At 63.1% G+C, this 20,890-nt stretch overlaps 5 protein-coding genes across 5 annotated transcripts; 4 read left to right on the top strand and 1 right to left on the bottom strand.

Moving 5' to 3' along the window:
• The first annotated feature begins 1,255 nt into the window (after positions 1–1,255).
• Positions 1,256–8,348, top strand: LOC133278826 (AMP deaminase 2-like). Its single transcript, XM_061471989.1, is given in 19 exon segments — positions 1,256–1,300; positions 1,744–1,874; positions 2,112–2,139; positions 2,141–2,181; positions 2,623–2,734; positions 2,849–3,035; positions 3,754–3,895; positions 3,996–4,085; positions 4,929–5,058; positions 5,142–5,336; positions 5,435–5,566; positions 5,644–5,807; positions 5,932–6,058; positions 6,188–6,351; positions 6,458–6,578; positions 6,673–6,846; positions 7,172–7,282; positions 7,361–7,556; positions 7,559–8,348. Coding segments are annotated over 19 exon segments (2,571 nt in total). The 5' UTR covers positions 1,256–1,270; the 3' UTR covers positions 7,855–8,348.
• A 229-nt stretch (positions 8,349–8,577) lies between these two features.
• On the top strand, positions 8,578–10,650 carry LOC133278851 (glutathione S-transferase 2-like). The gene is made up of 8 exons (XM_061472013.1): positions 8,578–8,674; positions 8,760–8,835; positions 9,176–9,240; positions 9,333–9,414; positions 9,526–9,626; positions 9,860–9,955; positions 10,037–10,147; positions 10,478–10,650. Exons 1-8 carry the CDS (start codon positions 8,639–8,641, stop codon positions 10,571–10,573), a joined length of 663 nt encoding a protein of 220 aa, XP_061327997.1. The 5' UTR covers positions 8,578–8,638; the 3' UTR covers positions 10,574–10,650.
• A 1,430-nt stretch (positions 10,651–12,080) lies between these two features.
• LOC133278827 (AMP deaminase 2-like) lies at positions 12,081–12,489 on the top strand. Its single transcript, XM_061471990.1, has 2 exons — positions 12,081–12,182; positions 12,261–12,489. Exons 1-2 carry the CDS (start codon positions 12,081–12,083, stop codon positions 12,474–12,476), a joined length of 318 nt encoding a protein of 105 aa, XP_061327974.1. The 3' UTR covers positions 12,477–12,489.
• Positions 12,490–12,854: 365 nt separating this feature from the next.
• Positions 12,855–14,973, top strand: LOC133278850 (glutathione S-transferase 2-like). Its single transcript, XM_061472012.1, has 8 exons — positions 12,855–12,954; positions 13,040–13,115; positions 13,457–13,521; positions 13,614–13,695; positions 13,805–13,905; positions 14,138–14,233; positions 14,315–14,425; positions 14,830–14,973. The coding sequence occupies exons 1-8, from the start codon at positions 12,919–12,921 to the stop codon at positions 14,923–14,925; spliced, it is 663 nt and encodes a 220-aa protein (XP_061327996.1). The 5' UTR covers positions 12,855–12,918; the 3' UTR covers positions 14,926–14,973.
• A 2,577-nt stretch (positions 14,974–17,550) lies between these two features.
• Positions 17,551–19,770, bottom strand: OLFML3 (olfactomedin like 3). The gene is made up of 3 exons (XM_061472011.1): positions 19,506–19,770; positions 18,748–19,033; positions 17,551–18,335 (listed from the first exon to the last, which is right to left on the bottom strand). The coding sequence occupies exons 1-3, from the start codon at positions 19,611–19,613 to the stop codon at positions 17,551–17,553; spliced, it is 1,179 nt and encodes a 392-aa protein (XP_061327995.1). The 5' UTR covers positions 19,614–19,770.
• Between the last annotated feature and the right edge of the window lie 1,120 nt (positions 19,771–20,890).

The following is a 20,890-nucleotide window of genomic DNA, read 5'->3' as shown; positions in this document are numbered from 1 at the left end:
GGGGTGGCTCTGCTGGCGCAGCGGTGGCGCAGCGGGGTGCTGTGTGCTGGGGGGGGGGGGGGGGGAGAGGAAGATGAGGGACCCTGGGGGGGGAGGGATGTCAACGGGGGGGGGGGTGGTGGGGGCCAGCGCCATGTGGCATCATATGGGTGGTTGTGGCTGGCACCGCGGCGCTGGGTGCTTGGGAGGGGTCTGGTGGCACCGGATGGTGGCACTGGGTGGTGGTGGCACCAGTTGATGATGGCACCGGGTTATGGTGGCACTGAGTGATGATGGCACCAGTTGATGATGGTGCAGGGGTGATGGTGGCACCAGTTGATGATAGCACGGGGTGATGGTGGCACCGGGTGATGGTGGCACCAGTTGATGATGGTGCAGGGTGATGGTGGCACCAGTTGATAGCACAGGGTGATGGTGGCACCAGGGTGCTGGTTGCACTGGTCTCCAGTGGCACAGGGTGATGGTGGCATGGGGTAGGTGATGTGGCACCCGTTCCTGGGGGGGCGGGTTGGGGTGCTGCTGGGGTGGCACATGGGGTGTTGCGTATCCCGGGTAGGTGTCACAGGGTGATGGGCACGTCCCAGTGGCACAGGGCACCCAGGGTGTCCCCATGGTGCCAGCAAGTGAGCACCCACCATGGGGGGTCGTGCCTCAGTTTCCCCACACCAGACCTCAACGATGGGTGCTGGGGGGCAGGGGGGGACAGGAGGCCTGGTTCACCCCCCCCCCCCCATGCAGTACTGGGCAGGGGGTGCTCTCAGTGGTGCCTCAATTCAACCTCAGTGGGGTCAGGGCGATGGGGTTTCTTTTGGGGGGGTGTCCCCTCCCATCCCTCCCAGTATGGGGGTGCACCCCCCTCCCCGTGGTGCTTTTCCTGCTGGACTGAGGGGGCAGAAGGATGAATGGATGGGGGGGATGGAGCAGCCCTGAGAGAAGGGGGTTGTGTGTGATGGGGGGACCCCAACATCCTCCCCCCCCCCCCCTGCTGGGGGTGCCCTGACCCCATCCTGAGCTCCTCATTCGTTATGGGGGGGGGGGGGCACAGGGGGGGTCCCTCCTGCCCTGGAGCTGCCTCAGTTTCCCCCTGGCACCGGTGTGGGGATGGGGGGGGGGGGGGCTATGGGTCCGGTGAAGCCCTTCCCTCCGTCCCCAGGCTGCCCCATTGCAGAGCTGCGGGCTGGGCCCGGCTCCCGGCCCCTGCAGTCAGCGCGGTCCCCTGCCGGGGCCTTCCCATTGCCTGAAGCACTTCCCGGTGGATCTGCGCACGTCCATGGACGGCAAATGCAAGGAGATCGCAGAGGTGGGTCCGGGCCCGGGGCACGGCGCGTCCCGGGGCGGGGGGGGCTCCTTCTGCCTTCCTCCTCCTCTTCTCTTCTCTTCTTCTCTTCTCTCTCTTTCTCTTCTCTTCTCTTCTCTTCTCTTTCTCTTCTCTTCTCTTCTCTCTTCTCTTCTCTTCTCTTCTCTTCTCTTCTCTTCTCTTCTCTTCTCTTCTCTTCTCTTCTCTTTCTCTTCTCTCTCTTCTCTTCTCTTCCTCCTCTCCTCTCTTCTCTCTTCTCTTCTCTTCTCTTCTCTTCTCTTCTCTTCTCTTCTCTTCTCTTCCTCTTCTCTTCTCTTCTCTTCTCTTCTCTCTTCTTTCTCTTCTCTTCTCTCTCTCCTCTCCTCTCCTCTCCTCCCTCTCCTCTCCTCTCTTCCTTTCCCTTTATCCTTCCCTCTTCTCTTCCCTCCATCCCTCCCTCCCCGCAGGAGCTCTTCTGTCGCTCCCTGGCTGACAGCGAGATGCGTTCGGCTCCCTACGAGTTCCCTGAGGAGAGCCCCATCGAGCAGCTGGAGGAGCGGCGCCAGCGCCTGGAGCGCCAGATCAGCCAGGACGTCAAGTGAGAGCCAAGGGGGGGTCCCCGCTCACACCCCACACCCCCCATGGGCTGGGGGACCGGCCCCTCGTGTCCTCCTGCCGTGGCTGTCGCGCTGCCTGTCCCCTTCTCCGTGTGGCTCTGCTGGTTTCTGTGTGGTTGCTGTATATGGGGGGGGGTGTTGGGGTGGGGGTGTGTGTGGGGGGTGTCTCTCGTCCCCGTTGTCCCCACCGCATCCCCACCGCGTCCTCTTGTCCCCAGGCTTGAGCCCGACATTTTGCTCAGAGCACAAACAGGACTTCCTGAAAGTTGACAGTGCCGCGGACTTGCAGTGAGTGTCCGGGGTCCCCGCGGCCCCAGCACGCACGCGGCCCCCCCAACCCCATGGCACTGAACCCAAAACAGGGCAGGGAGGGGGGGTTGAGGGTACCTGGGGGTGGTCCCAGCCCCGCTGCTGGTGCAGGATGTCCCCATCCCTCCTGTCTCCGCTTGGGAGTTGTCTCTGTCACGAGTTACTGCGTTCTCTGTCCTTTCCCCCCCCCCCCACCCCACCCCATACTCTTCGTTGTGCTCATGTGGGCCCAAGGGATGTGTTTTTTGGGGGGTGGGGGGGGGGGTGTCAGTGCCACCCTCAGTGGCACCCAACTGCCCAAAGCTGGCGGTGGCATCGCTCGGGGACAGCATCGCCCTCCCGGATGCGGCCCCCGGGGTGGGTGCTCCGTGGGGAGGCCGGGATGCGGTCAGACCGTGCCCACCCCATCCCTGCCCGCAGGCTCTTCAAGGAGCAGAGCGAGGAGCTGGCGGACCACGTCCCCAAGGAGCGGGAGGCGCTGCTGGAGCGGGAGTTCCAGCGGGTCACCATCTCCGGCGAGGAGAAATGTGGGGTGAGACCCCCCCCCCCCCCCCCTTCCCAAAAACCCCAACCAGGACCTGGGCAAGGTCTTCAAGGCACCAACACCGCCGTGGGGCTGGGGGTTTCTTGGTGTCCTGCTCCTCAGGTGCCCTTCACGGACCTTCTGGATGCGGCCAAGAGCGTGGTGAAGGCGCTGTTCCTGCGGGAGAAGTACATGGGGCTGTCCCTGCAGAGCTTCTGCAAGACCACGGCCCGGTACCTGCAGGAGCTCTCTGAGAAACCCCTGGAGACCCGAGGCTACGAGGAGGTGCCCGAGACCCCCGTGGCTGCCGGTGAGTGCGGGATGGGGGGGGCGGCACGGTGGGATGGGTGCTGGAGGGGTCTTTGTGGTGGGATGGGTGCTGGAGGGGTCTTTGTGGTGGGATGGGTGCTAGAGGGGTCTTCGTGGTGGGATGGGTGCTGGAGGGGTCCTTATGCTGGGATGGGTGCTGAAGGAGTCTTCGTGGTGGGATGGGTGCTGGAGGGGTCTTTGTGGTGGGATGGGTGCTGGAGGGGTCTTTGTGGTGGGATGGGTGCTGGAGGGGTCTTCATGCTGGGATGGGTGCTGGAGGGGTCTTTGTGGTGGGATGGGTGCTGGAGGGGTCTTTGTGGTGGGATGGGTGCTAGAGGGGTCTTCGTGGTGGGATGGGTGCTGGAGGGGTCTTTGTGGTGGGATGGGTGCTGGAGGGGCCTTCGTGGTGGGATGGGTGCTGGAGGGGTCCTCATGGTGGGATAGGTGCTGGAGGGGTCTTTGTGGTGGGATGGGTGCTGGAGGGGCCTTCGTGGTGGGATGGGTGCTGGAGGGGTCTTTGTGGTGGGATGGGTGCTGGAGGGGTCTTCATGCTGGGATGGGTGCCAGAGGGGAATTCATGCTGGGATTGGGATGTTGGGGGGCTCTTCACAATGGGATGGGGATGTTGGGGGGATCTTCATGCTGGAACGGGGATGCTGGAGGGGCTTTGGTGGATCCACCCCATCACCCATGTCTGGTTGGGTGTCTCTTGGCTGCAGATGCCCCCGTGCACCCTCCTTTCGCCGAGCAGCACCCCTATGAGATGTGGGACCCCAAGACCATGCCGGCTGACCTGGGCTTTGGGCTGAAGATGGTGGATGGGGTGGTGCACGTCTACACCAAGCAGGACCTCACCGACAAGTGAGTGTCCGGCACGGAGCATGCACTTGCTGGTGGGATGAGCTCGGAGAGGGGCTCTGGTGGGTGACCCTGGACCATGTCCCCTCCTCTGTCCCCCCAGGAGCACGGAGCTGGACCTGCCCTACCCCGACCTGCAGGAGTTCATCGCTGACATGAACTTCCTCATGGCTTTGATCATCAATGGGCCCATGTAAGGAGAAGGGTCCCTCCAAGGAGGTGTCCTGGGGGGTCCCACCATGGAGGTGTCCTGGGGGGGGTCCCACCATGGAGGTGTTCTGGGGGGTCCCACTATGGAGGTGTCCTGGGGGGGTCCCACCATGGAGGTGTCCTTGGGGTGGGTCCCACTATGGAGGTGTCTGGGGGGGGGTCCCACTATGGAGGTGTCTGGAGGGGGGGTCCCACCATGGAGGTGTCCTGGGGGGGGTCCCACCATGGAGGTGTCCTTGGGGTGGGTCCCACTATGGAGGTGTCCTGGGGGGTCCCACCATGGAGGTGTCCTTGGGGTGGGTCCCACTATGGAGGTGTCCTGGGGGGTCCCACCATGGAGGTGTCCTGGGGGGGGTCCCACCATGGAGGTGTCCTGGGGGGTCCCACTATGGAGGTGTCTGGAGGGGGTCCCACCATGGAGGTGTTCTGGGGGGTCCCACTATGGAGGTGTCCTTGGGGTGGGTCCCACTATGGAGGTGTCTGGGGGGGGTCCCACTATGGAGGTGTCTTGGGTGGTCCCACTATGGGGGTGTCTTTGGGGATCCCACTATGGGGGTGTCCTGGGTGGGTTCCACCATGGAGGTGTCCTGGGGGGTCCCCACCATAGGGGTGCCCTGGGGAGGGACAGAGCCTTGGGAACAGCACCAGAGGACATGGTGGTGGCTCTGACACACGGTCCTGGAGCAGCTCCCATACCCATGCATCCATCCATGCACATGGAGAGGGGTCCCAGAGTCCAGAGCCGTATCCCCTCATCCTGGTGGACACCAGCCTTTCAGGGCTGGATGTTCTCCTCCTCTGACACCCCCATCCCCACCTCGGGCAGCAAATCCTTCTGCTACCGCCGGCTGCAGTACCTGAGCTCCAAGTTCCAGATGCACGTCCTGCTCAACGAGATGAAGGAGCTGGCGGCCCAGAAGAAGGTGCCCCACCGCGACTTCTACAACATCCGCAAGGTACCTGCTGGCTCCTGGGCTCCTGCTGTGAGCAGGGGGCACTTGGAGGCTCTTGGGGCTCAGCACCTCCTCTGCCTGCCCAGGTGGACACCCACATCCACGCCTCGTCCTGCATGAACCAGAAGCACCTCCTGCGCTTCATCAAGCGGGCCATGAAGAAGCACCTGGATGAGATCGTCCACGTGGAGAAGGGCAAGGAGCAGACGCTCAAGGAGGTCTTCGAGACCATGAACCTCACCGCCTATGACCTGAGCGTGGACACGCTGGATGTCCACGCGGTACGGGGCTGGGGGGACACCCCACATCCTGCAGATGGGTGATGCTGAGGGCTCTGCGCTGGGGGCTCGGGGGCCTCACGTCCGTGTCCTCCTGCCAGGACCGCAACACCTTCCACCGCTTCGACAAGTTCAACGCCAAGTACAACCCCATCGGCGAGTCCATCCTGCGGGAGATCTTCATCAAGACGGACAACCGCGTCTCGGGGAAGTACTTCGCCCACATCATCAAGGTGAGGGATCCCTCCGCGCGTCCCTCGCCTCCCTGGGTGCCCGTGGTGGCCCAAGGGGTGACGTTGTTCCCTGGCAGGAGGTGATGTCGGACCTGGAGGAGAGCAAGTACCAGAACGCGGAGCTGCGCCTCTCCATCTACGGCCGCTCCCGGGACGAGTGGGACAAGCTGGCCCGTTGGGCCGTCAACCACCGTGTCCACTCCAACAACGTCCGCTGGCTCGTGCAGGTGCCCCGGCTCTTGTGAGTACCAGGAGGTGCCTTCAAGCATTGCCCTGTGCCGGCTGGGGAGACCAAGGACACCCTTTTATGGCTGGGGTGGGTTTGGGATGGGACCCTCTAAGCAGGGTCCGTCCCCCCCCTGCAGTGATGTCTACCGCACGAAGAAGCAGTTGGCCAACTTCCAGGAGATGCTGGAGAACATCTTCCTGCCCCTCTACGAGGCCACCGTCCACCCAGCCCAGCACCCGGAGCTGCACCTCTTCCTGGAGCACGTGAGCGCCGTGTCCTGCTTCCAAGGGCAGGATGGGGGCCACCAGGGTCACCCATAACCCCAGCCTGGACCTTGTTTGAGGGCTCTATTGAAGGGGCCACCGTCCCACCCTGGGTTGTCCCTTCTGCAGGTGGACGGCTTCGACAGCGTGGATGATGAATCCAAACCCGAGCATCACATTTTCAACCTGGACAGCCCCTTGCCGGGCAACTGGGTGGAGGAGGACAACCCACCCTACTCCTACTACCTGTACTACATGTACGCCAACATGACGGTGCTCAACCACCTCCGACGGTAGGGACACCTCCAGCGGCTCTGCCTGGCCTGGGATGGTCAGATTGGGGTGGGGGGTGTGTGGGGGGGTGTGGGTCAGATGCTGATGGTGAACCCCACGTTGCAGGAAGAGAGGCTTCCACACCTTTGTCCTGCGCCCACACTGCGGTGAGGCCGGGCCCATCCATCACCTTGTGTCGGGCTTCATGGTCTCGGAGAACATCTCCCATGGGTTGCTGCTCCGCAAGGTGGGCAGGGATGGGGTGCCATGGGTGGGGGGGGGACACACAGCAGGATGTGTGTCTTCAACCTCCCCTCACCCATCTCTTCCCCCCCCCCAAGGCCCCCGTCCTGCAGTACCTCTACTACCTGGCGCAGATCGGCATCGCCATGTCCCCGCTCAGCAACAACAGCCTCTTCCTCAGCTACCACCGCAACCCCCTGCCCGAGTACCTCTCGCGGGGGCTCATGGTGTCCCTGTCCACCGATGACCCCCTCCAGTTCCACTTCACCAAGGTGAGGGGGCCAATGGGAGGGTCGCAGGCCACCAAACCCCCCAAAACCAACGGCAGGGTGGCCACCAGCCAAGCCGTGGCGATGGGACAGAGTTGGGGGTGGCCAAGGGCAAGGTGGGGGTCTCGGTGGCCTTGGCAGTGCCGGGGTAAAGGTTGGACTTGATGATCTTAAAGGTCTTTTCCAACCTTGTTCATTCTACGGTTCAAACCCAACAAGCTCCAGAGGATGCTGATGGTCCAGGGAGGGTGGGAGATGCTGGGGACCCCCGTGTTCTTTGTGGGGCACCCATGAGTGGGTGCTGAGGCTGTGTCCCCCCTCCCCGCAGGAGCCGCTGATGGAGGAGTACAGCATCGCCACCCAGGTCTGGAAGCTGAGCTCCTGCGACATGTGCGAGCTGGCCCGCAACAGCGTCCTCATGAGCGGCTTCTCCCACAAGGTACCCCCCCCCCCATCGTGTCCCCCAGCACCCATGGGTGCCAGAGCTGCGGGAGCTCGTCCTTGCTCTTGTGCCCAGGTGAAGAGCTACTGGTTGGGTCCCCATTACCTGAAGGAGGGTCCTGAAGGCAACGACATCCGCCGCACCAACGTTCCCGACATCCGCGTGAGCTACCGCTTCGAGACGCTGTGCCAGGAGCTGACCCTCATCACGCAGGCGGTGCAGAGCGAGGAGCTGGAGACCATCCAGGAGGAGGATGCTCTCACCATCACCGCCACCCTCAGCACCCAGTGACCCCCCCTCCATCACCCACATCCCTCTTCCAGGGCTTTGGCGCCGTCCTCCTGCTACCTCCTGCCCTTGGGAAGGGGATGGGGACAGGCCCCAGCGCCCCGTGGTGCCACCAAAGGGGTTTTGGTGGGGTTCTCTCCGTTCCTGGTGGGGTTTTTACCTGGTGTCTCCTCACTGTGCTGGTCCCTGCTCTTGGTGGCACAGGGATGAGGTGTCCGGAGGTGCCACGGGTACCAGCACCGGGGCGGGGGGGTCCTGGCTTCACCTCTTGGATGCAGTGAGAGCACAGAGGGACACCAATGCTGGGCATGGGGACATTGTGGGGGGGACCCAGCCTAGGGGCATGTCCCAGCTCCTGCTGCTTTTTAATTGCCTGCCCCTCTCCGTCCATTTCTCACCCCATGGGGACATGGGGACGAGCCAGCGGCACCCCAAGGACCCAGACCTGGGCTCTGCGCACCCACGTGCACACAGGGTGCCCGGTGGAGGATGCTCCATCCTCCTCCTCAGGGAGGAAGCAGAGGGCTTGGGGTGACTCTGTCCCTGCTCCAGGAGCTGGTTGTGGCCCGGATCGGGCTGGAAGAGGCTTCTCCTTCCTTGTGTGACATTGCCCCATCCCTGTGTCCCACTCTCCCGGTCCTGTCCCCCCCAGTGGAGCCGGTGGCTGATGCTCCTTTGGGAATACATGGTGGGAATGATGGAGTAAACGTTCACAGCCAAGAAAAGCCGCTCGAAAAGCCCTGTCCCAGCATGGAAATAAAGTATTTAAGTAAAACACCTGGATTTGATGGTGGTGGTGGTGGTGGGGTGGCCATAGGGTGGTGTGTCCCGTCCTGTGAATGGGATTTGGGCGTGGGGGTCCCCATGGTGCCAATGGGTGATGCTGGTGGCGGTGGCAGCGCTGGCACTGGTGGTGTTCATGGCAGGATGCCCCTGGCACCCAGCCTGCACCCAGTGATGCCAGAGGGAGGGTAAAGGGGAGGGTTCCGGGGGAGGTGCTGAGGGGGGCAGGTCCCTGCTCCCTGTTCCTGTTGTGGGCAGTGTCCCTGCGGAGCTGGTGCCATCATGGTGGTGACTCTGGGGTACTGGGATATCCGTGGGGTGAGTTGGGGGGAATGGGGGGTGCCGGAGGTGGGTGCTGAAGGGGGATGCTGGTAGTGGGTGCTAAAGATGGGTTCCCCCCCAGCTGGCCCAAGCCATCCGCCTGCTGCTGGAGTACACAGAGACCCCCTATGAGGAGCGGCAGTACCGCCCGGGGCCGGGTAAGGGGGATCCGGGGGGGTCCCCCCATCTCCATCCACCCCCCTGGACCCCGGTTCAGGCTGGGTCTGACCCAGCCTGGATTAGGGGGAGGGGGGACCCCCCCTGTTTCTCTCCCTGTCCTGTGCCCCCCCCCTCAAAACTCCTGCCAGGTTTTGGGGTCACCTTTGTGTGTGTGTCCCCCAAAACCGCCACCCTGCACCTTGGACTCGGGTCAAAGTCCTCCGGGGGTGCCCGCATGGGATGGGACACGTGGCTGCTCCGGAGCACAATGGGCACCCCGCATCCATGAGGGTGCCATGAGGGGGGGGTCCAGCAACCTCTGTGTGTGCCCCCCCCCAGCTCCTGACTTCAACGTGAGCGAGTGGACCAACGAGAAGGAGAAACTGGGGCTCGACTTCCCCAATGTGGGTGATGGATGGGGAAATGGGGGGGGTGGGAAATGGGGATGGGGGGCACAAGGAGTGACCCTCTTATTGTTACCCCCCCCCCCCATCAGCTGCCCTATCTCATCGATGGGAAAGTGAAGCTGACTCAGAGCAACGCCATCCTGCGCTACATCGCCCGCAAGCACAACATGTGTGAGTGCAGGGATGGGGATGGGGGGGTCCCAGCCACAAAGGGGGGGGGGCGGGTCCCCTTTACGGGGTGGGGAAGGGTCTGATGTCTCCCCCGCCCCTCCAAATATGCAGGCGGTGAGACAGAGGAGGAGATCCAGCGCGTGGACTTGATGGAGAACCAGATCATGGATTTCCGCATGAGATTCGCACGGATGTGCTACAGCCCTGACTTTGTGGGTACCCCCATGCAATGAGGGGGCCTCCATCCCTTTAGGGACCCCCTCAAAACCCTTTTCACCCCCCCCTAAAACCACTCTCATCCCTCTGGGTTGCTGTCACCCCAATGTCTTGTCCCCATCGAGGCACAAGTTGGGTGTCCCCTTGCCTTGCTGCAGGCAGCACCCATGGCTGCTGGGGAGGGTGATTTGTGGGTGCAGCCCCCCTGTATCTCTGTGCCCCTCATTAGGAGAAGCTGAAGCCTGGGTACCTGCAGGAGCTGCCGGGGAGGCTGCGGGAGCTGGCGCGGTTCCTGGGCTCCCGGCCCTGGTTTGCAGGGGACAAGGTAGGTGGGGGGGTGCTGGGGGGGTCCCTGGGGGGGTCCCTGTCACACACCAGTGTCCGTGTCCCCTCCTGCTGTCCCCAGCTCACCTTTGTGGACTTCCTGGCCTACGATGTCCTGGACCAGCAGCGCATGTTCGTGCCCGACAGCCCTGAGCTCAGCGGGACCCTGCGCCAGTTCATGGAGCGCTTCGAGGTGAGAGGAGCCCGGGACCGCGCACCCCAATGTCCCTGTTCCCATCCCGGACACCACGGTCCCCATGTCTGAGACCCTCGTGTCCCCATCCCTTATACCCCAACATCCCTGTCCTCAGTACCCCGGTGTTCCCATTGCTGTCCCCAATACCCCAATGTCCCAGTCCCCATCCCAGGCACGATGGTGTCCCCATCCCAAGCCTCATCCTTGAATCCTTGGTATCCCAACACCCCAGTGTCCCCATCCCCATCCTAAACACCCTGATGTCCACATTCCAAGCCTCATCCTTGAATCCACTGTGTCCCCATCCCCTACACTGTCCCCCCCCAGGCACTGGAGAAGATCTCAGCCTACATGCGCTCGGGGCGCTACATGAAGACCCCCATCTTCTGGCGCACAGCGCATTGGTGCAACACCAAGGAGTGATGTGGGGGAACCCCTAAGCTCCCCCGGACCCCACTTCCTGCAGAATAAATCGAGGCGGGGGGGCTGCCCCTTCTCCCTTGTCCTGCTTCAATGGGGGTGCCCCGAGTGCTGGGAAGTGCTTGGAAGGGAGGGGCTGTGGGGACCCCCGGGGGCTGTGGGGACACCCTGTTTGTGGGGTGACTCTTGGTGGGGGGGAGGGAACAGGGGAGGGGGCATCCTGTTACCCCATTTATGCCCCTTGGATAAGGGGGACTATCGTGATGACTGTGGGGCCCAAGGGGTGGAACCCCCCCTCACACACACACCCCAGGACAACGGGGACACCCAAACAGCTTAGGAGGGGTCACAGAGGGACCCACACCCCAGGATAAGAGCATAAGACTGGGGGGGGGGGGGATGCAAAAGCGAACCCAGCGCACCCTGGGGGGGGTCATGGGGCCCTCAACAGAGATCAGAGTCCGGCCGCTGCTCGCACAGCCCGGGAGCCGGGACGGGAACGCGGTGCCGGCATCACCGGGGCGCGCTGAGCTCCGCAGCGGTGCCACCAAGAGGGCAGCCCCGCTCCCTGCGCTGCCCAAACCCCCTCTGCTCCCGGCCCTCCCGTGCCTCTCTCAGGCGGCCCCGAGCGCGGCTCCCAAAGGGGAGCCTCCATCCCCTGCTCAAAGCTGGTGCTGAGCATCACCCGCACACGGTGCGCTCCGCAGTGCTGCCAGCAGCACGGCAATCCAGCCTCTCTCTGCCACCTCAGCCTCCACCTGGGATCTCTCTCTGGTCCCGTACTCTGACATCAGGGGTAGCCCCGAGCAGCCCAGGCCATCTTCATGCCCCTCCGACCACACAGGGGGATAGAACCCCAGCCTGCTTTGGGTTGGAAGGGTTACTTAAGGCTCCTCCAGCTCCAAGCCCTGCCACGGGCAGGGACCCCTTCCACTAGAGCAGCTTGCTCCAAGCCCCTGTGTCCAAGCTGGCCTTGAACACTGCCAGGGATGGGGCAGCCACAGCTTCTCTGGGCACCCTGTGCCAGCGCCTCAGCACCCTCACAGGGAAAAACTTGCTTGTATCCAACCAAAATCTCCCCTGTTTCAGTTTGAACCCATCACCCCTTGTTCCATCACTGCAGTCCCTGATGAAGAGTCCTTCCCCAGCATCCTTGTAGCCCCCTTCAGACACCGGAAGCTGCTCTGAGGTCTCCCTCAGCTTCTCTTCTCCAGGCTGAACAGCCCCAGTGTTCTCAGCCTGAATCCATACGGAAGCTGCTCCAGCCCCTGCTCATCCTCGTGGCCTCTTCTGGCCTTGCTCCAACAGCTCCTTCTGTTCTGCATGCAAGCCCCGGACGCAGCGCTGCCAGTGGGCTCTCCTGAGAGCAGGATGGAGCCCGCTGAGCCAGGTGTGTCCAAAGGTACCAAAGCCCTTCCTGAACCAGTGATGCTCAGCACAAGCGCTGCCAGGGGCTGCACCCCTGCCCTGCTCACAGCACTGTGCTCACAGCACTCACATCCCTGCGCTGATGGAGGAGTACAGCATCGCCACCCAGGGCTGGAAGCTGAGCTCCTGCGACATGTGCGAGCTGGCCCGCAACAGCGTCCTCATGAGCGGCTTCTCCCACAAGGTACCACCCCCCCCATCGTGTCCCCCAGCACCCATGGGTGCCAGAGCTGCGGGAGCTCGTCCTTGCTCTTGTGCCCAGGTGAAGAGCTACTGGTTGGGTCCCCATTACCTGAAGGAGGGTCCTGAAGGCAACGACATCCGCCGCACCAACGTTCCCGACATCCGCGTGAGCTACCGCTTCGAGACGCTGCGCCAGGAGCTGACCCTCATCACGCAGGCGGTGCAGAGCGAGGAGCTGGAGACCATCCAGGAGGAGGATGCTCTCACCATCACCGCCACCCTCAGCACCCAGTGACCCCCCCTCCATCACCCACACCCCTCTTCATCAGCCGGTGGCTGATGCTCCTTTGGGAATACATGGTGGGAATGATGGAGTAAACGTTCACCGCCGAGAGAAGCCACTCGAAAAGCCCTGTCCCAGCATGGAAATAAAGTATTTAAGTAAAACACCTGGATTTCATGGTGGTGGTGGTGGTGGGGTGGCCATAGGGTGGTGTGTCCCGTCCTGTGGATGGGATTTGGGCGTGGGGGTCCCCATGGTGCCAATGGGTGATGCTGGTGGCGGTGGCAGCACTGGCACTGGTGGTGTTCATGGCAGGGTGCCCCTGGCACCCAGCCTGCACCCAGTGATGCCAGAGGGAGGGTAAAGGGGAGGGTTCCGGGGGAGGTGCTGAGGGGGGCAGGTCCCTGCTCCCTGTTCCTGTTGTGGGCAGTGTCCCTGCGGAGCTGGTGCCATCATGGTGGTGACTCTGGGGTACTGGGATGTCCGTGGGGTGAGTTGGGGGGAATAGGGGGTGCCGGAGGTGGGTGCTGAAGGGGGATGCTGGTAGTGGGTGCTAAAGATGGGTTCCCCCCCAGCTGGCCCAAGCCATCCGCCTGCTGCTGGAGTACACAGAGACCCCCTATGAGGAGCGGCAGTACCACCAGGGGCCGGGTAAGGGGGATCCGGGGGGGTCCCCCCATCTCCATCCACCCCCCTGGACCCCGGTTCAGGCTGGGTCTGACCCCGCCTCGATTAGGGGGAGGGGGGACCCCCCTTGTTTCTCTCCCTGTCCTGTGCCCCCCCCCTCAAAACTCCGGCCAGGTTTTGGGGTCACCTTTGTGTGTGTGTCCCCCAAAACCACCACCCTGCACCTTGGACTCGGGTCAAAGTCCTCCGGGGGTGCCCGCATGGGATGGGACACGTGGCTGCTCCGGAGCACAATGGGCACCCCGCATCCATGAGGGTGCCATGAGGGGGGGGTCCAGCAACCTCTGTGTGTTCCCCCCCCCCAGCTCCTGGCTTCAACGTGAGCGAGTGGACCAACGAGAAGGAGAAACTGGGGCTCGACTTCCCCAATGTGGGTGATGGATGGGGATGGGGGGTGGGAAATGGGGGGTATGGGGGGAGGAAAGCACAGGGACTGACACATCCTTGTCACCCCCCCATCAGCTGCCCTATCTCATCGATGGGAAAGTGAAGCTGACTCAGAGCAACGCCATCCTGCGCTACATCGCCCGCAAGCACAACATGTGTGAGTGCAGGGATGGGGATGGGGGGGTCCCAGCCACAAAGGGGGGGGACGGGTCCCCTTTACGGGGTTGGGGCTGGAGGACTCATGTCTCCAACCCCCCAAAATGCAGGCGGTGAGACGGAGGAGGAGATCCAGCGCGTGGACTTGATGGAGAACCAGATCATGGATTTCCGCATGAGATTCATACGGTTGTGCTACGGCCCCGACTTTGTGGGTACCCCCATGAGATGAGGGATGCTCCATCCATTTGGGGACCCCCTCAAAACTCTTTTCAACCCCCCCCAAACCGCTCTCATCCCTCTGGGTTGCTGTCACCCCAGTGTCCTGTCCCCATCGAGGCACAAGTTGGGTGTCCCCTTGCCTTGCTGCAGGCAACACCCACGGCTGCTGGGGAGGGTGATTTGGGGGTGCAGCCCCCCTGTATCTCTGTGCCCCTCATTAGGAGAAGCTGAAGCCTGGGTACCTGCAGGAGCTGCCGGGGAGGCTGCGGGAGCTGGCGCGGTTCCTGGGCTCCCGGCCCTGGTTTGCAGGGGACAAGGTAGGTGGGGGGGTGCTGGGGGGGTCCCTGGGGGGGTCCCTGTCACACACCAGTGTCCGTGTCCCCCCCTGCTGTCCCCAGCTCACCTTTGTGGACTTCGTGGCCTACGATGTCCTGGACCAGCAGCGCATGTTCGTGCCTGACAGCCCTGAGCTCAGCGGGACCCTGCGCCAGTTCATGGAGCGCTTCGAGGTGAGAGGAGCCCTGGACCCTGCACCCCAATGTCCCTGTGCCCATCCCAGACACCACGGTCCCCATGTCTGAATTCCTCCTGTCCCCATCCCTGACACCCCAAAGTCCCTGTCCTCAGTACCCCGGTGTTCCCATTGCTGTCCCCAATACTGCAATGACCCAGTCCTCATCCTAATCCTCATCCTTGAATCCTTGGTGTCCCCATCCCCAACACCCAAGTGTCTCCATCCCTGTCCCCAACACCCTGGTACCCCCATCCCCATCCATGACATCCTGATGTCCCTGTGCCCATCCCTGACACCCTGATGTCCACATTCCAAGCCTCATCCTTGTATCCCCAGTGTCCCCATCCCCAGTACCTTTGTGTCCCCATCCCCACCCTTGTCCCTGCTGTCCCCCCCCAGGCACTGGAGAAGATCTCAGCCTACATGCGCTCGGGGCGCTACATGAAGACCCCCATCTTCTTGCGCACGGCGCATTGGTGCACCACTAAGGAGTGATGTGGGGGAACCCCTAAACCCCCCCGGACCCCACTTCCTGCAGAATAAATCGAGGAGGGGGGGCTGCACCTTGTCCCTTGTCCTGCTTCAATAGGGGTGCCCCGAGTGCTGGGAAGTGCTGGGAAGGGGGGGGCTGTGGGCACCCCACTGTTTGAGGGGTGACTCCTTGGGGGGGCGGGAGGGGACAGGGGAGGGGGCATCCTGTTACCCCATTTACCCCCCTTGGATAAGGGGGACTATCGTGATGACTGTGGGGCCCAAGGGGTGGAACCCCCCCTCACACACACACCCCAGGACAACGGGGACACCCAAACAGCTTAGGAGGGGTCACAGAGGGACCCACGGCCCCAGGATAAGAGGTGAAGACTGGGGGGGGATGCAAAAGCGAACCCAGCGCACCCTGGGGGGGGTCATGGGGCCCTCAACAGAGACCAGAGTCCGGCCGCTGCTCGCACAGCCCGGGAGCCGGGACGGGAACGCGGTGCCGGCATCACCGGGGCGCGCTGAGCTCCGCAACGGTGCCACCAAGAGGGCAGCCCCGCTCCCTGCGCTCCCCTCTTTCAGTTTGAACCCATCACCCCTTGTTCCATCGCTCCAGTCCCTAATGAAGAGTCCTTCCCCAGCATCCTCGTAGCCCCCTTCAGACACCGGAAGCTGCTCTGAGGTCTCCCTCAGCTTCTCTTCTCCAGGCTGAACAGCCCCAGTGTTCTCAGCCTCAATCCATACGGAAGCTGCTCCAGCCCCTGCTCATCCTCGTGGCCTCTTCTGGCCTTGCTCCAACAGCTCCTTCTGTTCTGCATGCAAGCCCCGGACGCAGCGCTCCCAGTGGGCTCTCCTGAGAGCAGGATGGAGCCCGCTGAGCCAGGTGTGTCCAAAGGTACCAAAGCCCTTCCTGAACCAGTGATGCTCAGCACAAGCGCTGCCAGGGGCTGCACCCCTGCCCTGCTCACACCATGGAGAGGAGCAGGGTCTCAATGGGAGCAAGTGTCAGAGTCTACAGGGCTCTTTCAGTTTAGAGGGTGGTTTCTGGTGCAGAACCATCGCTGCCCCTTCAGTTCTCCTTCAAGCTGCAGAAAGCATTGGCACAACCCTTTACAGGCTCTGGAAATGATGTTTCTTACAGCAGTTATGGATCTGGAAGGGAGCTGTGAATTAACTTGGTGCTTCACATGGTCCCTTCACACTGGGCTGATTTCTCTGCCTGCCTTGCACAGCGGTGAACCTCCAGCACCACCCAATTCCAGCCATTCCAAGGGTGCATTTGAGCACTTTCCCCGTGCAACCAAAAGGCAGATTTCACTCGAACGGAGAAGAACTGGAAGCAAATACCCCGTCACCTCCACATCGCATCGCAGCTCGCCTCCACGTGTCGTGGGGTTTGATGGCAACATGGGGCCAGCATGGCCATGCTCTGAGAGCGCAGGCAGCCTTGACAGCCCCACAGGTGCTCACCATGGGGCCAGCACCTCTTTGGGGTGCGCTGGTATCTCCATGGCCTCTTGCCCCAGAGGGGGACCTGAGCCAGCACCACCGGACTGACTCCCAGCTTCATGTGTTCAATGCTTGTCCCAGAGTCGGTCTCTGATGGGGAAAGTGATGCTCGGTGACCTGTGAACCCCTCTTAACCCATCCTCTGTACTCCCAGGATGCTGGGACGGGAATAAACTGCATCCAAGCCAGGTTTTGGGGAGCTCACAGCATCTCTGGCCAGAAATAGACCAAATCCTGGTCCAATAGACCAAGTGGCACCGTGCACACTGCTTGCTGCTGGTGACACAGTGGGGTCAGGAAGGCCACCGAGCAGTGCCCAATAGGTGCCTGCTGCAGCTCCAGCCCTTGCCTTCGGGCTCTTGAGCCCTGGCAGGACCAGAGCTGCCATCCCAAGGGGGGTCCCAGTGTTTGCCCTGTCCTGCCCCATCTTGGGTGCTGCGGGGACTCAGCAACAGTGAAACGGGGATGGGAAAGGGCTCAGGGGACTCAGGGGCTTATGTAAAGTGCTTGTGGCAACAGGAAGGTGACTGCTTCATTGGAAGTGAGCTGGGAAAACCGGGAACATCCAGGGCCCGGCTGCGATTCCAATCTCCCGTTGTCCTTCAGGATGGAGTTTTCCTTTTGCTCCCAGGTTTGCACCCAGCTCAGAGCTCCCCTTGCTGCAGCAGGAGTTTGCCTGAAACTCAGCTTAAATCCCTGCCCAAGGCCCTTTGCCCCCAGCCCCAGCCCAATGCCCCCCAACCCAAGGAGCTGCCTGGCTGCTCTGGCCGGCCCCACATGGGCACCCTCACCTTGGGCAGTGCCTTTTGGGGTGACCCTGGGGCGATGCAGAGCTCAAGGCCTCAGCAGCCTGGCCCCAGCATCCCCCGCTGCCCCCAAGCAGTGCCTGCAGCTTGCTGCATCGCCTTTATTCATCACATCACAGAGAAGAACAACCTCATTAAATAAGATCCGGGTTTCTGCAGGGGATGGGGGGGGCTCCGGGCAGAGACGCCTGCGGTGGGGTGTGCCCAGGGCTTGGGGGTCCAGCGTTCATCGTGTCACAGTGATGGGATCCCTGTGGGGTGGGACTGGCAAAGCCGCGCTTGCCCGGGCAGGGCGGCCAGATGTGCGGGCACACCTGGAGCGGGCCCTTCAGGCCTCCAGCTTCTTCTTCATCTCCATGCGGTAGATGATCTGGTAGCCGTCGTCCCAGGCGTAGATCTGCCTCTCGCGGGGGCTGTACTTCATGCTGGAGTGGGAGCCGTAGCGCTTGGGGAAGTAGACGAGGGAAGCGTCGTCGGGGGACAAGGTGCCGCTGACGTCGAAGACGCACTGCACGCGGGAGCGGCTGGGCAGGCGCGTGTTGTAGACCACGTGCAGGGCCCCGCACACCACGAAGGCGCCCTCGGCGTTCTCCCGCGGGCACGGCGTGTCCCACATCTGCTCGATGTCCAGCGAGGAGGGGTCCAGCTTGGCCAGGCAGATGTTCTTCTCGTCCTCCTTGGTGGCGTAGATGGCCCAGAGCCCTTCCTCGTCCGCCGCCATCTCTATGTAGGTGAAGGGGGAGAGCCCGAAGACGGGGATCTGCTCCTCGGCTGGGAACACCGAGCTGTCCACCACGGTCTTGTTGGCGAGGTTGAACTTGATCACCTGGAAGGAGCCCTGCTGGCGGATGTAGTAGAGGTGCCCGTCGTAGACCAGGTGCCCGGTGCCCACCCAGGGGTAGGGCAGCTTGATGCGGGCAGCCTTGCGGGTGGCCGAGAAGAGGGTGAACTCCCGCATGCGGGGGAACACGTACACGGTGTCGTTGGCAGTGCCGTCGAAGACGTAGATCTTCTCGGCGCTCCCTGCAGCGTCCTTGGTCCAGAGCCCCGAGGAGCTGCCGAAACGCTTCAGGATCTTCATGGCTCTGACGCTGCCGATGGTGTCACTGCAGTCTGCAAGAGCGGGGCAGCTGTGAGAGCCTGGAAGCCACCCGGCCCCACAGCAGGGACGGCTCCTGCCTGCTCACACAGCTCCTGCGCTGCCGTGTCCCGTTTCCCCCCCCCCCGCCCCAGGCCTCGGCAGCTGGAGGATGCTGTGCATCCGGGTGGCATCTACAAGTCCCCTTGCGCAACACAAGCAGGGGAGGCCGCCCTCATCCCAGCCCTGTCCCCAAGGGCTCTGGAGAAGCCTGGGGCTCGCAGGCAGATGTGGGGATGCAGGATTTTGTGCCAGAGACACCCCAGAGGTGCCCTGCTGGGGCTCCATAGCACGGTGCATAGCCAGGGTAAAGCATGGGCGGGCTGTGGAGGGTTGGGGTAGCAGCACCCTGGACCACATCCCCCACGGCGCCGTGGCGGCCCTCACCTGTGAGCTTGCTGTACTTCTCGTTCTTCCTCTGCTTGGCCGTGGCCGCCTGCTTCTCCATGAGCGCCTCGTCCACCTCCAGGCAGGGCGGCGCGGGGTTCTGCGTCTCCAGGTAATCCACCTCCCGCTCCAGCCGCTCCACGCGCACGGCTGCGTTCTCCGCCTCCGCCCGCATCGCCTCCCGCTCCTTCTCCGCTGTCTCCAGCATCCCCAGCACCTGGTTCTTGAAGTCCCGCAGCTCCGTGGAGTAGCGGCTGCTCTGCTCGTACCATTGGGAGATCCTCTCCTAGGGCGGCAAAGGGACCGCTGATGGGGGACCGCGTTCCACAGCCCAGCCCCATCACCGCCTGCACGTGGCCCTGGCAGCCCCCGGAGCCCCACGGCACCGCAACCCCGCTGCTCGCGTCCCTGGGTCCCATCCTGCTGTGCTCCTGGGGTTGCGGTTGGATTTGATGGTACTCAAGGTCTTTTCCAACCTTCCATCCTACGGTGCTCCTGCACCCGTGATGCTCCCGGAGTGGCGATGCTCCCGGACCCGTGATGCCTCCCCTCCAATGATCCACCTATCCCGCAGCATTCCCATGCCCACCGTGCTCCCATGCCTGCGATGCTCACGCTGGGCTGTGAGGACTGGGTCACCCCGCACCACCTCTGCTCCGTCCCCATCCCAGCTCCTCCTCGCCCCAGGCCTGCTCTCAGCCGCGCTAAGGGGGCAGGGGCTGGGATCCCTGCCATGGGGTGCAGTGGGGCTGCCCTACCTCCAGGAGGGTGAGGCGCCGCTCCACGTACTCCATGAACTGCTGCTGCTGGGCTCGCAGGGCCACGGCGAGGAGCGGCAGGAGGAGCAGGCAGCGCCAGGGCCCCATGGCCGCCGGAGAGTGCAGCCTCCACGTCAATGCTCAGGAATGCTCCGGCCTCCCACATCCCTCATTGAATCCAGATGTGCAGAGGGGAGGAGAGGCTGCTCCTTCCCCAAAGACCAGCCCCAGGCACCTTAACCCCTTCGCATCCCCGTGTGTGCCCACAGCAGGCGGTGGGGCTGGGGAGGGAGCCCGGGCACCCACTGCTGCTGTGGGATGCGGGGAGTGGAGAGAACTGCAGCAGCTACGAGCAGCAAGGGAAGGAAACGGCCTCTGGGGCTGGGGACAGCCCATGGCACAGCGTGGGGCCAACCTGAGCTCTGTGCCATGGCTGATGGAGTCAAAGCAGGGCCAGCACCGCAGCCACCAGCGCCCTGTGCCTGCAGCACCCCTTGTCCTAGCTGCTGAGCTGGGAACTGCTTGCCCCTGCCTGATGCTTGGGTCCTGCTCCGGTCCTCCAGAGCAATGCCATCATCTGCCAGCATCCAGCATCATCAGCCTCATCCAGCATCCTCCATCAACTGCCGTCAGCCAGCCAGGGGCTGCCCCAGCAGGCAGGAGCTGCTCCTGAAGCTGCCTGAGCACCCGTGTGGAGCCACACGGCAGCTTCCATGGCCCCATGCGTGCAGTGTGATGGGGGGAGGCTGCAGCTCAGCGCCCAGGATGCAGCCAGCCCTGCGGTGATGCTGGCACAGACCAGGGCCCCAGCCATGGCCCCTGGGTTTCCTGGGCCCTTAAAGGTTGGTCACATCCATGCACAATGCTGCGGTGCTGCGCACAGGGTGAGTGTGCCATCCAGCGCAGCCTGCATCCCACATCGTGCGTCCTGCATCCATTCTGCATCCTGTATCCTGCTGGACAGCCCAGACCCCCCCATGCTGTGTGCTCTGGGGAGACCCCCCTGCAGTCCTGATCCAGCTCTGGGGCAGCAGCACAACAGGGATGAGCTTTAATGTCCCTTCCAATCCAACCCACCCCAGCACCCTATGAGCTCCCCCAGATCAGAAGGGAGATGTTTTTGCCCCCCCTCCCCTCCCAGCAGCACCCAACCCAAGCAGGACCCAGAGCAGACAGCCCCCCCCCCCCCCAGCAGTGCTCACAGCACCTAAATCAGATGTGCAAAGTCAAAACACGTCTGTGAACACAAACCAGGGTGATGGGGAAGTGTTTCCACTTGAGAGGGTCCTGATCCCCCCCCCAAGCCCTGCTCCCATCCATGCAGCTCAAGGGACCCTGAGCCCTGCTGGCTCCATACTGGATCTGCCAAACCCCATGAACAGATA

The sequence above is a fragment of the Pezoporus flaviventris genome, unplaced genomic scaffold (assembly GCF_033815535.1).
Source record: "Pezoporus flaviventris isolate CSIRO_AGI_PZ_B2104156 unplaced genomic scaffold, CSIRO_AGI_Pfla_v1 ptg000069l, whole genome shotgun sequence".
Taxonomy (NCBI): Eukaryota; Metazoa; Chordata; class Aves; order Psittaciformes; family Psittacidae; genus Pezoporus; species Pezoporus flaviventris.
Note: the sequence above shows the minus strand (reverse complement) of the source record. Positions and strands in the feature narration are given on the sequence as shown.